The sequence below is a fragment of the Mytilus californianus genome, unplaced genomic scaffold (genome assembly GCF_021869535.1).
Source record: "Mytilus californianus isolate M0D057914Y unplaced genomic scaffold, xbMytCali1.0.p SCAF_3, whole genome shotgun sequence".
Taxonomy (NCBI): Eukaryota; Metazoa; Mollusca; class Bivalvia; order Mytilida; family Mytilidae; genus Mytilus; species Mytilus californianus.
The window spans coordinates 64539743-64558255 of record NW_026262679.1 but is presented as its reverse complement, the minus strand read 5'-3'; the positions used below and the strand labels follow the sequence as shown (position 1 = coordinate 64558255).

General features: G+C 31.3%; 1 protein-coding gene across 7 annotated transcripts in view; it reads right to left on the bottom strand.

Moving 5' to 3' along the window:
- Positions 1–18513, bottom strand: part of LOC127733163 (sperm flagellar protein 1-like) — a 56280-nt gene that overhangs the window by 26222 nt on the left and 11545 nt on the right. For 3 of the 7 annotated variants that reach the window (XM_052242508.1, XM_052242507.1, XM_052242510.1), the window contains exons 3-4: positions 16119–16324; positions 9775–9886 (exon numbers count right to left, since the gene is read on the bottom strand). In XM_052242508.1, coding sequence (XP_052098468.1) covers positions 9775–9886; positions 16119–16324 — 318 coding nt within the window. Of the gene's footprint in view, positions 1–7583; positions 7617–9774; positions 9887–16118; positions 16325–18513 lie in introns of all 7 variants that reach the window. The other 4 variants (XM_052242511.1, XM_052242513.1, XM_052242509.1 and 1 more) reach the window with 3 other exon arrangements.

Sequence of the window (18513 nt, the reverse complement as noted above, 5' to 3'; positions counted from 1 at the left end):
AAGATTATACTCTGAACTTGCAATACAGAGAGTGCACTTGGACAATATTTTAAAGACCACAGCAAGACAACAACTCCTTCAGTTAAATTGATTTCCTAGGTTGCTGTCTCAATGATGTGCACCTAAGACCTCCTCTTGTTAATTTTTCATATTTTCATAGAACTTTGGCCATTAAATCATGCATGCATTAATTTTAAAACCACAAACATTTTAACAGTTATTAAGCTATACAGCAAGATTAATTTAAAACTAACTTATATTTACAAGGTGGGCAGTGATTGAAATCTGAAAATAAATTTTATAGAGAGTCAGACCAACTAAAGAATATCTAAATTTGAAAAGATTTCGTCAAAGGGTTTTCATGTTAATGAACGGACACTGTTTGGCAGCCGCCCACCGTACATCCCCAAATCAATAACCGATTTTTCTTTCGAAATTAGGTTAAAAATGAAAAACAAATTTTTATATAAACATAAACATTTAAAGGTTTTTAAAAATTAAAAAAACCCTCCTGATTTGTTAAATATACCTTGGTCATATTTATTCTCGTCTCCAAAGACTTAAGGGATGTAATGTAAAGCTGTAATGACCACTTATAAAGTAGACCATGTGACTTAAAACTACTATATTGTGCACGAGCTTTTTCCACTGTTAGACGATACAAGGGATGTAAGCAACACATTGCGATATATGTATTTTATTCTCCTATGATATACCAATAATAATTCATGTACCCTGTTATAGTTGATTCTTGTTTAGGTATTCCTAATGATTTTTTAAACCCTGTTGTTGCAGTTCTTATATTCTGGTGTTCCAGGTGATTCTTTTTCAACCCTGTATTTGTAGCTCTCTTGTTTAAGTGTTCTTGGTAGTTCTTTTAAAACCTTGTATTTGTAGTTATCTTATTTAGGTGTTCCTGGTGATATAATTTTCATAGATTTAAGACTTGTGACTTATATACCAAATATGACTTGAATCATTATTCATGAACCTACTTCTGATGCAATACCTTCTGGCTCAACTGAATAGGACAAAACCTAATGTGACAGAGTATAAACCTGAACCTCACTGTATAGGGGAGATAACTCTAGAAAGCTACACCTTCATTCTATACACCAGTTCTATAACATGATGACTCAAATACCACCTTCAAGATCTACTTTAAGACATACTACTAGACATTGGAATAGAAACATCCTGCATAACAAGACATCATTGAGTTTGCTGCTGACAACAATTTTTATATATATATTCAAAATTTTATTGACATAAAAATATAAATGTTTGGCCCTTGGGAGTTGTACTCAGCCAAGGGAAATTTAGCTCCAGGCCCTGTCGACGACACTTGGTATAGATGGACGAAGCCCCATGGACATGGACACTCCATCAACCAACGGGAACAAGATGAGTTCCTATAAGGGGATGAAGCGATGCTCCATCTCGTAGCAGGTGGCTACGATAAAAGGGGGTCAGATTGACGGTGGAGAGAGAAATACATGTAGATGTATTACATTTAATGACTTGGGGGAAATGATAAACTAGACCAGTGGTCAATTTCAAAAGGGTCCAAAAAGTCAGATGTGAAACAGCTGAGTGACCCCCAAGGTAATGAATGGGAAGAATTGAGTAAAAAGGAAGCCTTCAACTAAACACTGGGAAATTCCTTGTGAACACAGTATAAATGTACATATTTTAATATTATGACAAACTGTATTAATGATAATAATATCAGTGGTACAATAAATATAAGAGTTGATCTTAATGCTACATACATGTATCTATAAATGAATATTAACTAAGTTCTGTTAAATAAAACTTACTTTTACAAATCTGTTGCTGTGCATACTTAATAGAGGATTTATCTGTTCTTATGTATTGACAATACCTATCAGAATTCCATCTGCCCAAAGTTTTGATCAAATGATCTTCAATGTTAGCCTTACCAGCACTAGTAGCTGAGTAACTAATACGAAAAGAGTGTCCATTATAAAGGTCTGCTTGAAATCCACACAATTCCAATAAATTTTTTAAACTAGAAATGAAATACTTCCTTTCCAAGGCTGAAAAATTTTCAGTAATGAACAGTGGATCTGGAAGTGCACATTGGCCTTTAGCTGATCATAATTCTAAATAACTTTTTAATAGATATAAGAAGATGTGGTATGAGTGCCAATGAGACAACTCTCCATCCAAGTCAAAATTTATAAAAGTAAACCATTATAGGTCAAAGTACGGTCTTCAACACGGAGCCTTGGCTCACACCGAACAGTAAGCTATAAAGGGCCCCAAAAATTACTAGTGTAAAACCATTCAAACGGGAAAACCAACGGTCTAATCTATATAAAAAACAAGAAACGAGAAACACTTATGAACCACATCAACAAACGAGAACTACTGAACATCAGATAAAGCTGTATATGGACATAGCGTGTTGTTAAGCTTATGCAATTGTTAGTTAAACATTTTTTCCAATAGTTTTTACTCTTAGCAACACTGAGTGGAATTACTCTATAATTTGTAAAAGGTAAGGACTTAAAGGGTCCATATACAAAACCTTTTTGACATTCGGTTTTAATTAATTCTGATACAATTGAAGGCTGAGACCTTGCAGAAAAATTATTTTTACATTCTTGTGATTTAAAAATTTCCCCTTCAACCAGGCAATCAATCCTTGTCTCAGACCATTGCTTAAATAAGATACAAAATTTATATCAGGGTGAGAAATAAATTCATGCTCAAGTCTCTCTACATTTATTGGTGTTGAAGCATCACGGTTGAACTTTTCCTCAAATATTCATCCTGATTCTAATTTATTCCCCTTTGAGTAAACGGTAGAAGTAGACGAATGAGCAGGCAGTTACATATCTGATTTCTTACAGGCTGAAGCACCATGGCCTGTTGCACGACATTTGTTACACTGATGGAGAAGATTGCACATCTTTCTATAGCAAACCTTCTGGGTTATTAAAATTGTTGCACATTTCATGGCCTTCATGAAATGTTTGTAGATTGTAAGATGAATTGGATCTTGGAGTATCTTGCTGAACTGATGGGTTGAGTGGGCAATACTGTGTTTGTGCTATTTAAAGTTTCTATTAATCTATTATAATTTTCAAGATAATACGCAATAAAATGCTTCGCTGGGCGCAGCTTGATACGACCGCAGAGGTCGAACCCTGAACAGTTAGGGCAAGTATGGACACAACATTCAAGCTTGATACAGCTCTGAATTTGGATTGTGATTAAATATTTGACACAGCATAGGTTTCTGACACAGAAAGAATGTGGTCTAAGAACTTCAATTTTTTTAATTTACCTATTATGGTCCAATGTCCAAAATAAAAATACATGGTTAGATTCAGCATATCAAAGTACCCCAAGAATTCAATTTTTGTTAAAATCAAACTAAGTTTAATTTTGGACCCTTTGGACCTTTATGTAGACCAATTTAAAAAACGGGACCCAAAATTAAAAATCTAAAAACAAGGTTAGATTTGGCATATCAAAGAACCCCAATGATTCAATTTTTGATGAAATCAAACAAAGTTTAATTTTGGACCCTTTTGACCTCAATATGAACCAATTTCATAGCGGGCCCACAAATAAAAAATCTAAATACATGGTAAGATTCAGCATATCAAAGAACCCCATATATTCAATTTTTGTTGAAATCAAACAAAGTTTAATTTTGGACCCCAATTTGGACCAACTTGAAAACTGGACCAAAAATATAAAATCTAAATACATGTTTAGATTCAGCATATCAAAGAACCCCATATATTCAATTTTTGTTGAAATCAAACAAAGTTTAATTTTGGACCCCAACTTGGACCAACTTGAAAACTGGTCCCATAATCAAAAATCTAAACACATGTTTAGATTCAACATATCAAAGAACCCCATATATTCAATTTTTGTTAAAATCAAACAAAGTTTAATTTTGGACCCCAACTTTGACAAACTTGAAAACTGGGCCCATAATCAAAAATCTAAACACATGTTTAGATTCAGCATATCAAAGAACCCCAAGAATTCAATTTTTGCTAAAATCAAACTAAGTTTAATTTTGGACCCTTTGGACCTTAATGTAGACCAATTTAAAAAACGGGACCCAAAATTAAAAATCTAAACACAAGGTTAGATTTGGCATATCAAAGAACCCCAAATTAAATTTTTGATGAAATCAAACAAAGTTTAATTTTGGACCCTTTTGACCTCAATATGAACCAATTTGAATGCGGGCCCACAAATAAAAAATCTAAATACATGGTAAGATTCAGCATATCAAAGAACCCCATATATTCAATTTTTGTTGAAATCAAACGAAGTTTAATTTTGGACCCCAATTTGTACCAACTTTAAAACTGGGCCAAAAATCTAAAATCTAAATACATGTTTAGATTCAGCATATCAAAGAACCCCATATATTCAATTTTTGATGAAATCAAACAAAGTTTAATTTTGGACCCTTTTGACCTCAATATGAACCAATTTGATAGCGGGCCCACAAATAAAAAATCTAAATACATGGTAAGATTCAGCATATCAAAGAACCCCATATATTCAATTTTTGTTGAAATCAAACAAAGTTTAATTTTGGACCCCAACTTGGACCAACTTGAAAACTGGGCCCATAATCAAAAATCTAAACACATGTTTAGATTCAGCATATCAAAGAACCCTAAGAATTCAATTTTTGTTAAAATCAAACTAAGTTTAATTTTGGACCCTTTGGACCTTAATGTAGACCAATTTAAAAAACGGGACCCAAAATTAAAAATCTAAATACACGGTTAGATTTGGCATATCAAAGAACCCCAATAATTCAATTTTTGATGAAATCAAACAAAGTTTAATTTTGGACCCTTTTGACCTCAATATGAACCAATTTGATAGCGGGGTCCACAAATAAAAAATCTAAATACATGGTTAGATTCAGCATATCAAAGAACCCCATATATTCAATTTTTGTTGAAATCAAACAAAGTTTAATTTTGGACCCCAATTTGGACCAACTTCAAAACTGGGCAAAAAATCAAAAATCTAAATATATGTTAAGATTCAGCATATCAAAGAACCCCATATATTCATTTTTTGTTAAAATCAAACAAAGTTTAATTTTGGACCCCAACTTGAAAACTGGTCCCATAATCAAAAATCTAAACACATGTTTAGATTTAGCATATCAAAGAACCCTATATATTCAATTTTTGTTAAAATCAAACAAAGTTTAATTTTGGACCCCAACTTGGACAAACTTGAAAACTGGGCCCATAATCAAAAATCTAAACACATGGTTAGATTCAACTTAACAAATAAATAAATGTGGTCAAAGATTTTACAAATCTAATGCGCCATACTGTGCAATTTAAGAATATTTGAAATTTAAAAAAAAAAAAAAAAAAATTTGAAGAATAATTCTTTTTAATTTCTGAAATCTGAAATGAGAAAAAATTGACCCCCCACAATTTCTTTTTACCCCCCCTTTTTCCCCCCGAAAAATTCTTTCCCTCAAGATATGGTCATAATCTCAATTCAAATTTCCAATGGAGTTTGCAACCATAATTACCCATTTAAATTTACCATAGTGCTAACTTAATCTATTTTATAATAGAATTTAAAATATAGTGTCAAATCTTTCATATGGATTTTTTTGTAAAAAAAAAAGATGCAACATTTGCAGATATTTTCACTGGTCTTCCTTTATAAATATGCATTTCTTTAAACATAATTTAAAAGCAGTGTAAGGGAAGTAACCAAAACGTTGTATTTGGATTACCTCCCTTACACTGTTTTAAATTATCTTAATTGTTCATTAACCATTACTTTATACATAATTTAAAAGCAGTGTAAGGGAGATAATTTCAATGATGTATTTGATTTATCTCCCTTACACTGCTTTAAATTATGTTTTGTACTAAAGTATTTGTCCATTAACCAGGACAACCTTGTTTTTCCCCCTTTTTTGCCCCTAATTCCTAAACGGTTTGAGCAATAACCCCCCAAAGCAAATCCTAACCATCCCTTTGTGGTATGGAAACTTGTAGTATAATTTCAGAGAGATCCATACACCGTTCCACAGTTATTGTCTGGAAACTAGAAAATGCTTATTTTTGGCCCCTTTTTGGCCCCTAATTCCTTAACTGTTGGTACCATAACCCCCAAAATCAATCCCCACCTTCCTTTTGTGGTATTGAACCTTATGGTAAAATTTCATAGAGATCCATTCACTTAAACTAAAGTTAGAGTGCGAAAACTAATGCGTCTTCGGACGACGACGACACCAACGTCATACCAATATACGACCACAAAAATTTTTTTGCGGTCGTATAAAAATTGAAAAAAGATGTGAAAAAATCTTCATTAAAGGGCAACAACTTCAATAAGGAGTCGACTAACGATTTTGGTCATGTTTGACATATTTGTAGATCTTGTCTTGCTGATAATTAATCTATAATAGTTTTAAAGATATAAGCCAAGATACAAAAAAATTGTAAAAATTGTCATTAAAGGGCAAAAACTCTAATAAGTAGCTATATAGTCTACTGAAGATGTCAGCTATGTTGACCTTTTTGTAGATCCTAAAATGCTGATCATTTTTGCTTTTGTTTGCTTTTGAAGATTCTATCTATCTTTTATGGTTTTTAAAATATAAGGCAATAACACAAAAAAATGGTAAAAAATCATCATTAAAGGGCAATAACTCTAATAAGGAGTTGTCTGGCGATTTCGGTCATGATGACTTATTTGTAGATATTGTCTTGCTAATCATTTTTGCTATTTAAAGAGTCTGTCTATCTATTATTATTTTCGAGATAATAGGCAAAAATTTCTTAAAATGGTATAATATGTCATTTAAGGGCAGTTTCGACATAAACGGACAATAGGTATCGCTCAACATTTTTTCCCCTGTCAGATTTTCTCTATTTATAGTGGTTTTCAAAATAATAGGCAAAACTTGCATTTTACCCCTATGTTCTATTTTTAGCCATGTCGGCCATCTTGGTTGGTAGGCAAGGTCAGCACTCAGCAGACACATTTTTTAAACAAGATACCAGAATGATGATTGTTGCAAAGTTTATTTAAATTTGACCCAGTAGTTTCAAGAGATTTTTGTAAAAGTTAACAACAACGTACAACAACAACTAATGACAGACGAGTGATGAGAAAAGCTCACTTTAACCTTTGGGCCAGGTAAGCTAAAAAAAAATATAAAAAAATTTGTGGTCCAATGAGCACTTTTACCTATACTTTATAAACTTCATTTCTTATAAATCTTACTTCACCTAAATTTGTAAAATTAAGCATTTAATATCCATATCTCTCCAATAAAGAGTATTTAAGTAATAATGCAAGTTGTTCTAAAATGTGTCATTCAAAAATCATTTTCACATATAGTTTTTATACTGCAATTCCTACCAACAGACCTTATTTTGAATTGTTAATAAGCATTAATCCATATCACTCTCACAAAGAATCATTTTCTTGTTTATTATCTTTCACCACTGAAACAAGTGTACATAAAATTGAGAATATTATAATAGACCCTTTCCAATGTATCACAAATAAACAAATCTATATACCCATCAAAATCATTGAGGCTGGCAGTAAATAAACTGAAAAATATCACCATTAAGGTTTAATACAAACTAAATATTTTCAAGCAAACTATACCAACTATAGTCATGATCTTATTTTAAAGTTTGATAGTTTTCTAGACTTATGTCTACAGCAAAATAACTGATTAAGTATAAGTAAACAACCAAATTATAAGGACTTAAAGGATATGCCTGAACCACAAGCAATACGTATGGCATATATACATCATGAACATATAATAAGCTACTAATCTAAAGTATAATGGCCGTTTGACCTCCATGTCTTTATGAAGCAATTTTTGTGGTTAATGTGAAGGCAAACAACAAACATAAAATGTCACTATCAAAACAACATTGGCAGTATATATACTATTAATACATCTCTAAATGTCTGCCAATACAGGGTGAAAAATATCTATTCTATTGCACCTAAAAATATTTGAATACGTTTTTTCTTTCATTTGACTGCAATCTTTATAGGTGGTATTAATCATAATGTGTACTGTGCTGTTAAAAAACATAGATATTGAATTGTTCAGTATATTGTTGCACTTTTTAATTAAGTTATTAAGCAGGTTATCTCCCTTTATCATGCTTTTTACAGTATATTCAACACAATTTATTTCATAAATTGCAACAAATAATAAATACAGCTTTTTTTTTAGTGGTGCAGATTTCTCTGAATGAAAATCATACATCCATAAGAAAATGAATTTTATACTTAATCATGTTAATCAAATGTCTACTTGATCTTTATTCAAAAACAGAGTTCTCAAATTTTATTTAGCCTGGTGGTCATAAGCAAAGCCCAAAAAGGAATAAAACCACCATAAACTTTTAGTTAGATCTCAGGACCATCACTACCCTCAGAATTGGGGGACCTGTCCCATTTTTGTTGGTCAGGACAGACATACTGCCAGTTTTCAAAAACTCTACTAATGTCTTTTACATATGAGATGTGATGTAATCTAATAAACTGTCGATTTAGAGGTTTGTCTCACCTGTTGGCAAAAAATTTAGGAAAAGATAATCTGATGGACAGCAACATTGCTAATTAGACATCATTAAGATGGGAGCCATCTCTGTGGGCCCTGCTGACCTTGAACTTTGACCTAGGAAGTTGTACAAACTATATGACACACTCTCTGGTGTTGGTTAATATTCATGTCAAGTATAAAGTATGAAATTATAAGGGTTCTCTAGATACAGAGCAGACACAATTTGTTAGGGACAGACAGGCTGGTCACTATAGGGCGACCAGCCACTAGGCAGTGCCCTAATTAATTCAAAGTTGCTGGACCATGACAAAGAGGGCAGGCCAGCGCATCAAAATGATTGTCAAACTAAAATAAACTGATAGTTATGCAACTTTATAGAAAATATCATTGTCTATCAGAAGTAGTTCCTATCAAACAAACTTAATCAGAAAACCTAACATGGTTATTATTTGAAAGTCACTGGACCATGACCTATGGGGGCAGGGCCTCAAAATAGTCGTCAAACTGATATGCACTGACAGTGATGTAACTTTATAAAAAATATCATTGATCTATCACAAGTAGTACCTATGAAACTGACTTAAGCAGAAAATAAATATTGAAAATTGCTAATTATAAGTCACAGGACCATGACCTAGGGGCAGGGCCTCAAAACAGTTGGTAAACTGATATGTACTGATAGTAATGCAACTATATAGAAAATATCTATCACAAGTAGTTCCTATCAAACTGACTTAAGCAGAAAACTTAAAAATTGTTGACGCGTCATTGCCGGAAAAAGGGACTCCTGTCTTGCCTTTGGCAACTTTTGTTGCAGGTGGGACAAAAATCTTTTACAGATATTTCTTTACAGGATATTTAATTCTATTATTTGACCTAAAGTTAACTCAGACATATTTAGCCACTTAGTCATTAAGGCAAACAAGTATTTATAGTTTAGCACAAGAAAATAAGATATGTACATAAAACTGAAAATAGACTGAACAGACTTAATAGACTACAAGCAAAGTATCTGAACTGTTTTAAATGTACTACAGCATGAACTCAAAAAAGAAATTTCATAAATGTCCATCCAGCCTATTAGAAGCAGTTGTGCTAACAAAGCATAGTCAGGGAGATGGACGGACCAATTCACATGATTCCTGAATATCCCCCCAAAACCAACAAAATTAACTTACGATCTGTCTGGGTGACTGTGTGGAATTTCTCCTCGTTGATATTTTCTTGGTGATGATATTTTTTCTGGGGAATGTCTCCCTGTAGATTTTGATGTAACAGGAACTAATGCTTCTGTGAAAATGTTAAAGTAGATTGATAAGTTTAATTATAATAAAAAGTCATTATTCTAGTAAACAGTTCAAGTTTTTAAATTGCAATTGTTATAAATATCTAATCCTTCTCCTTGTTTAATCTTATATTGTATCAGTACTTATTGATCAGGAATACAAACATACTAGACTAAGTATATGTTTGCAAATTTCCTAATGTATTTCTTTAAATTGTATTTTTAATGAGCCTTGTGAGAAGCAAAGGAAATTGAGATATTGCATGATACCAAAGTTAATTTGATTCACTGTATGTGGTTTTCAAAATTTATTTGTGGTTGTGTTTCTTGAAAGTAAGAGTAAAAAAGAATGTGTCCATAGTACACGGATGCCCCACTCGCATTATCATTTTCTATGTTCAGTGGACCGTGAAATTGTGGTCAAAACTCTAATTTGGCATTAAAATTAGAAAGATTATATCATAGGGAACATGTGTACTAAGTTTCAAGTTGATTGGACTTCAATTTCATCAAAAACTACTTTGACCAAATACTTTAACCAAAAACTTTAACCTGAAGCATGACAGACAGACGAACGGACGGACGGTCGAACAGACGCACAGACCAAAAAACATAATGCCCCTAAGTGTGTGAAAAAACTTCATAAATGGAAGTAAATCACGTACCACTAACAGCTTGACTGTTGATAATTAAAGCAACTTCAATTTTATAAAATGACACACTACTTTATTTTCCAATTGACCTGACTGAGCAATGAAGTTAAAATCAATTTCAAGGCAATTAAATCATAAATATTTTTATGAAAAGCTGTTACATTTAAATATTTTGACATGGAGAAGTACTGAGATTTAAAACATTCAATATACTGTATATGTATTTATTTTCAAGGTGTATTTATTTTCATGAATTTCGCACTAATTATATTTCTGCGAAAATAAATACATGCTAACACAAATGCAGATCACAACGGTATCAAAATCATTGAATAGATATCGCTGAAATCTACATCAGAGGGGGATTTAAGGGGGGTAGTAAGCCTGGGCCTTGTCTTCAATCAATTAAACTGTGAAACTGTTAACACAACATCAGTTATCAATACAGATATTCAATTAAGAATGAATAAACAAAAGGTAACAATTAATAACCCATGCAAAATTTGACAAATTTATTATATAATTAACTTTATCAAGTAATTAAACCTCTGAAGAATAAAAAAAGTGATTTGATGATTGAATGATCTTTGTTTATTCAATTTTCTTTCATATGTTTAAACAAAGAAAGACCTAATTTACGAACATTTAAATATTCTAAGTCCATTATTTATATTTTGATATTTTCGAAAATACTGTGAACTTAAATACACATGAATTGAATGGCAATATCAAATTCGCAATAAATAAGTACTCGCGAAAAAAGTACATATACAGTAATACATTATAAATTATTAAATTTCAAACTTTGTTATGATAAAACTTATATTTTTCAAATTATACTACATTTGTTCATTATATATTGGATACAGTTGTTGTTAACTTAAACCCTGGAAAATGTATATCATTCTGATAAGTATCTTGAAGAAAAATTAATGCAGCTTTAAAAACCTTGCTTAAATCCAAAAACAATATACTGGAATACCTTCATAAATCATATACCTGTCAAACAAAGATCAAATATTTAATATCAAATTTCACTGTGAAGGTAAAATACTTAAGTAATGAAACATTGATAATGAAATCTATGCATGGTTCTTTTAAAAATGGTAATAATATATATAGACAAACACAGTAATAGATACAGCAAAGGTTAGAAGATATATCATGTGACTTTACAGGTTGATCCATGCCATGCAATTAAAGGGTTAAAACCACCACATTCAATGTGAAATACATGTGCTTATGTTACTTCCTTACATTTTTCGTTTTCAATAAAGAGGCACCAGGTAAATTTATAATAAACCGTTTTGCCATGGTCATCAAAAACACAAGTTGTTACCATGGTAACTGGATAATTGAAATGCCATCCTTTTTGACATTCTTCGGGGTAAATTTCATTAATCAAAAACTGCCTAAACAATGATTTGTACTGAAATAATTATCAAGATACTTTATATGGAATGCCAGGCTAAAAATGAAATGTTGCCTACTTATCCACCTAAAAAGCATCCACCTAAAAAGCAGCCTACCCCCCGAAAAAAATACAAATTATTTCAAATTTTAAAAAAAAGTTTTTTTCATGTTCTAATGTTGTTTTCTTGTTTAAAAAAGATATAACTTATGCTGTTGGCCAAAAAAAATAAAATCCCTACCCTACAAGCATGGGTAGGCAACATCAAACAAAGAATTTGTTAAGGGTGACCCCACAGCTGTCTAATGTTGGGCTCTGACATTACACGATGTGGTTTTATTATTACTTGATGATATTTTGATATTAATTTATTATTTCCTATACCATATAAATCCATGCAAATAGTTATAAAACAAAACGTGTTTGGTATCTAAATAGTTACTGTTTTCACAATAGTAAGAGGATTATCAGATTATACAATTTATTAAAATAAAACATCATAAATATTTATCTATACTCAATGATCATTCAAGATGTCCCCCCCTTATGCATGTTATGTCTGAAATATTGTTATTTTTTGCACTTTTTTCTCTTTTTTGACTGTATGTCCCCAATAATTTAGGCATTAAAAGAATGATGTAACTAAAAAAAACACTGGAACCAACACATCATACTATTGTATATAAAACAGCCAAATTCTGGAATAATTAAGTAATGTTAAAACCTTATAAAAAATGTGAAATCCATATATAGATAAATGTTTTTTAAAACATATAATCTACTAATCTAGTAACATCATTCCAAAATAAAGTCTTATCAATTAATGTAATATCTAGCCATATTAAGAAATTGAAGAATCATCATTACTAAAAACATCATGTAATGAAACAACTACATTGAAAAACTTCAGGTTTATAGAAACTTGACATAGCGACACAGCATGCCTCAACAACTTTTAACTAGAATAAACTGCTTCGTTGAGAGCAGCTGGATACGCCCGCAGAGGTCCAACCCTGAACAGTTGGGGCAAAAATGGACACAATATTCAAGCTTGATACAGGTCTGAATTTGGATTGTAATTAAATATTTGACATATTATAGGTTTCTGAATAAATGTAGTCAAAGAACTTGAAATTAGTTATATGAATTGAATTTATATTCAATTATAGATTTCTTGCTGTTGTGCAATACACTATGCTGTTGCGCAATACTTAGTAAATCTGTTGTCAGACTATAAACAAATAAAGTTCAATTTCTTCTCAATGTCATATTTGAAATTTATGAAAATCAATAGGGAGATTACATCAATAACTATAAATAATTCACCAAAGTTTCATGAGAATTGCTGAAAGCATTTTTGAGTTATTGTCTGAAAACTGGAAAATCCCCCTTTTTTAATGAATAAAACCCCATAACTTGGAAATGTAAAATCTAAAATTCATAAAATTCTAAAGGGAGCTTACATCAATAGATATCAACAATTCATCAAAGTTTCATGAGAACTGCTGAAAGCATTTTTGAGTTATTATCCGAAAACTGGAAAATCCCCCTTTTTTTTATGAATAAAACCCCGTAACTTGGAAACGTAAAATCTAAAATTTATAAAAATCAAAAGGGAGCTCATGTCAATAGATATAAACAATTAACCAAAATTTCTTGCAAGTTGGTGAAAGCATTCTTGAGTTATTGTCCGAAAACTGGAAAACCCCCCTTTTTTTAATGAATAAAACCACATAACTCGGAAACGTAAAATCTAAAATTTATAAAAAACGAAAAGGAGCTCACGTCAATAGATATAAACAATTCACCAAAATTTTATGCAAATTGGTTAAAGCGTTTTTGCGTTAATGTCCGACATGTTGACGACGGACGGACGGACGGACAGACGGACAACGGTATACCATAATACGTCCCATAAATGGGCGTATAAAAACCTTATTTCATAATTAAATTATGAACACTAAATTGGAAAAAAAACTACTTTTTACAACCAATCTTAATTATTAGTAATAGCAATCCAAAAGAATAATATATATTTTTTATTGAGTATCGAATGAGAAAGTAATTTTGTTTTTAAACAACTAAGCACTCATTAATGCTATGACTACAGCCCTTCCCCAATTCAAAAATATAATTTTCCTCTAACAATGTAACATTATAAATATTGACATTTGTGATCATAACTTTCTCTCTTTCAGCAAATTGATAAATTAAAATATGAGACGGTTCATCAATATTTAAATATCTTATAACTTCATTATAACTACATTTTCCTGTACCATACATATAGTAGAAGATAAGTTTTTTTTTAGAGGCTAAATTAGTTATTTATGCAAAGTTGTTATTACTTGTGCAGAATGTTATGAATTATAGATTACTTCATAGAAAATATGAATTAAGTAACATTATATAAATAACACATAGCTGAGAGGGTAATAGAGCAGATTGTTACCCCGAGAAAACATTGTCAACTGAGGCGAAGCCAAGGTTGACAATGTCTTTTCGAGGGGTAACAATCTGCTCTATCACCCTCTCAGATATGTGTTATTTAATTTATTATACTGAATGTTCTGTTATTACTGTCGATTAAAATTCAAAGTAATAAACTATTACGTCTTGTACATAACAACCATCCGTATTTAATAAAGCGCACACTTGATCAAGCGTCTCGGTGAAGGGTAATAGAGTATTTACCATAGAATAGAGTAAATTAACACCCTTGTATAAGCCAATCAAAATATTGCATTTTTACGTGAAGTATAATAAATATTTATATCAAGACAGAAACATTGACAACATGCTAATACTGCTAAGCAAGAACTGTTCATATGTGTTTTACACATTTAGGAATTGCCTGAAAGTCCAATATACACTTCTTTGTGGAATAAAAGGGCTTCTACCGTCTACGTCTTTATTTTTCAATCAATATTGGACAAAATTCTGAATGCTTAGCATAAAAAAAATTCTGTCAAATATATTGCAACACCAAACAATCAACAACATGTCTGCCATCTAAGCTACTAAACTTTCTGAATTTTATTAGACAAAAGCCTCTTTTAATAGATATAAGAAGATGTGGTATGAGTGCCAATGAGACAACCCTCCATCCAAGTCAAAATTTATAAAAGTAAACCATTATAGGTCAAAGTACGGTCTTCAACACGGAAACTGTTTATTCTTCTTTTTTAAAAAGAAAAAATATATTTAAATATCTATATCTGAGAATAAAAGATTGTTTACTTCATATTTAGATGAGTTTCAGACTGTCATATTTGTTTTTCGTAAATTGTCTTGTGATAAATTAGGCTGTTAGTTTTCTCGATTGAATTGTTTCATAGTTTTCATATCAGGCCTTTTATAGCCAACTATATGGTATAGTTTTTTCTCCTGGTTGAAGGCCGTAGGGTGGCCTATAACTGCTTACATCCACTTCATTTGAACTCCGGTGGATAGTTGTCTCATTGGAAATAATACCACATCTCAAATTTTTTTGTATTCAGAGGATTTTCTAAATTTGAAGTCAGATGCCAAAAACATACCTAGTATTTATGTCAAATGCAACTGACTTTACTTATCATATACATATATATATTGCTAAGGTGCTCATATTTGTAGAATAATATGCAATGGCTATATTTTTCTTTACATAAATTGAGTTAATCTTAAGATTAATTTGAAAATTGTGATATACTAGCCTTTAATTATTTGAGAAAAAATTAAGATTGTTATTCAACTAAAATTACCTAACATTTAGAGAATACATGTAGTATCAACTGAAATTACCTAGCATTTAGAGAATACATGTAGTATCAACTGAAATTACCTAGCATTTAGAGAATACATGTAGTATCAACTGAAATTACCTAACATTTAGAGAATACATGTACATGTAGTATCAACTGAAATTACCTAACATTTAGAGACATTCAGTCTAGAAACTGAGAAAAAAATAAGTATGATGACAAACTTTATTAGGATGTTTGTAGATATAGGAAAGTACAGAATAAAACAGATTCTTAAACAAAAAATAATAATTGGATTTCAGGTAAATTCCCTAAACGTGAAAAAGAACCTCTTACCAAGGCATTCAAGACACGGCAAAAGTTGAGTGCAGAGTGGAAATCCATTAAGTTACAGCAGACACGTCATAATACAAAGACATGCAAAACTTACTTGAATCTTTCAATAAATCTTTGTCTATGGACATGGAGAGATCGATTTCCCGACGACTCCTACCTTGTTTTTCCATCATCTTGTCAATCTGCATACGTAGTAACATCAAAACCTTTTCTATTACCCTAGGTTTTGGATTTGTGGTATTAGCGAGTGCCCTTATTACATCATCTGATAAGTCTAAATCTAATTTTCGTAGTACTCGTCTAAAAAAAATATAAGAGACCAGATATTACTTTTTAAATCATACATTTTCAACACCATCTTTGGGGTGCATCATTGGGGTAATGTAATTCCTTTACAAAAGCTGCCTGTACATTTTTGCAAATATCTGAATTTATGCAATTCTTATCATTTTACACCTGGATTCAAAATTCCCAGTGCTTTGCTCTTGCGCCAATTGGCATTTCATTTGCGCCAAAATAATCTTTCATTTGCGCCACAAACCATATTTCATTTGCGCCAAAATAAAACATTTCATTTGTGCCAATAATATAGGTAAATACATGTACTAGCATAAAAATAGTTTTATTCAAAAGAGACTTTTACTACCAACTTTAAAACACAGTTTTTGATTGCATAATAAAACATATTCCCCCGAAATCAGTCATCGAAAACATAATGAAAGCACTTTACACTGATACGTTCATAATAAGACTTTTCATAATAATGTTAAAACACATTTCTGTTATAAATTAACGAGACCATAAAACCTAAAAGAAAGCACTATACACTGGAGTAAAACCAAAAGTTTGTTCTGACACAAGACTTGTAAGTAAAGGCTCGGATATACTCATGTACACTGGATAACCGATATGTGTGGTCATAAAAAAAATACAGACTTAATTCCTCTATATAAAATTAAGGAGATGTGGTATGATTGCCAATGAGACAACTATCCACCAGAGTTCAAATGAAGTGGACGAAAACAATTATAGGCAACTGTAAGGCCTTCAAAAATGAGAAAACCCCATACCGTATAGTCGGCTATAAACAGCCCTGACATGAAAAATTGAGAAAACTAACGGCCTGTTTGTCTCAGAATTGACATATCCATCTTGACACTTCAAACATGTGAACACTATATAGTTTTAAACTTAAGTGACTCTCACTTTTATATTAGAAATGAGTATGAAGTTATGAACTTACTTAGTTACCCAGAGGGAATACTTTAATAAAGTTCTTATTCACGATGTAGCAATGAATATTTTATTTTTTTCGTTGTATGTTACCTGTAAAATGGCGCAAATGTAGTTTTTATTTTTTGGCGCAAATGAAATATAACCTTGTGGCGCAAATGAAAGATTGGATTTTATAAAAATTTGTGCAAATGCAAAGCGCCCAAAGTTCCATCTTCTGTTGTGTATTTTGACCTCTTTTCTGTTTTTATTGTGTAATTAGGATGTTGCCATCCCCTTTCATTCATATTTGAAGCAAAAAATAATTACTGTTGTATATATGTTTACTTAAAAGTTTAATTTTTTCAAAAATGTTCAAAGTGTATAAATCAATGTATTGAACATGTTGAAAAAAGTTAATTAGGGTGGATGAAACATGAAACAAATGAAAAAGTTATACTCTGAAATATTGATTAACAATATAAAAAATCAAAATGCTCCGCAGGGCGCAGCTTGATACGACCGCAGAGGTCGAACTCTGAACAGTTGGGGCAAGTATGGACACAACATTCAAGCTTGATACAGCTTTGCATTTGGATTATGATTAAATATTTGACACAGCATAGGTTTCTGACACAGAATGAATGTGGTCTAAGAACTTAAACATTTTAAATTGGACATTCACCAATTATGGTCCAATATCCAAAATCCTAATACATGGTTAGATTCAGCATATCAAAGAACCCCAAGAATTCAATTTTTGATGAAATCAAACAAAGTTTAATTTTGGACCCTTTTGACCTCAATGTGGACAAAGTTGATAACGGGGCCCAAAAATCAAAAATCTAAATACATGGTTATATTCAGCATATCAAAGAACCCCATATATTCAATTTTTGTTGAAATCAAACAAAGTTTAATTTTGGACCCCGATTTGGACCAACTTGAAAACTGGGCCCATAATCAAAAATCTAAATACATGTTTATATTCAGCATATCAAAGAACCCTAAGAATTCATTTTTTGTTAAAATCAAACTAAGTTTAATTTTGGACCCTTTGGACCTTAATGTAGACCAATTTGAAAACGGAACCAAAAATTAAGAATCTAAATACACGGTTAGATTCGGCATATCAAAGAATCCCAATAATTCAATTTTTGATGAAATCAAACAAAGTTTAATTTTGGACTTCAATGTGAACCAATTTAAAAACGGGGCCCAAAATCCAAAAACTAAATACACGGTTAGATTCAGCATATTAAAGAACCCAAAGAATT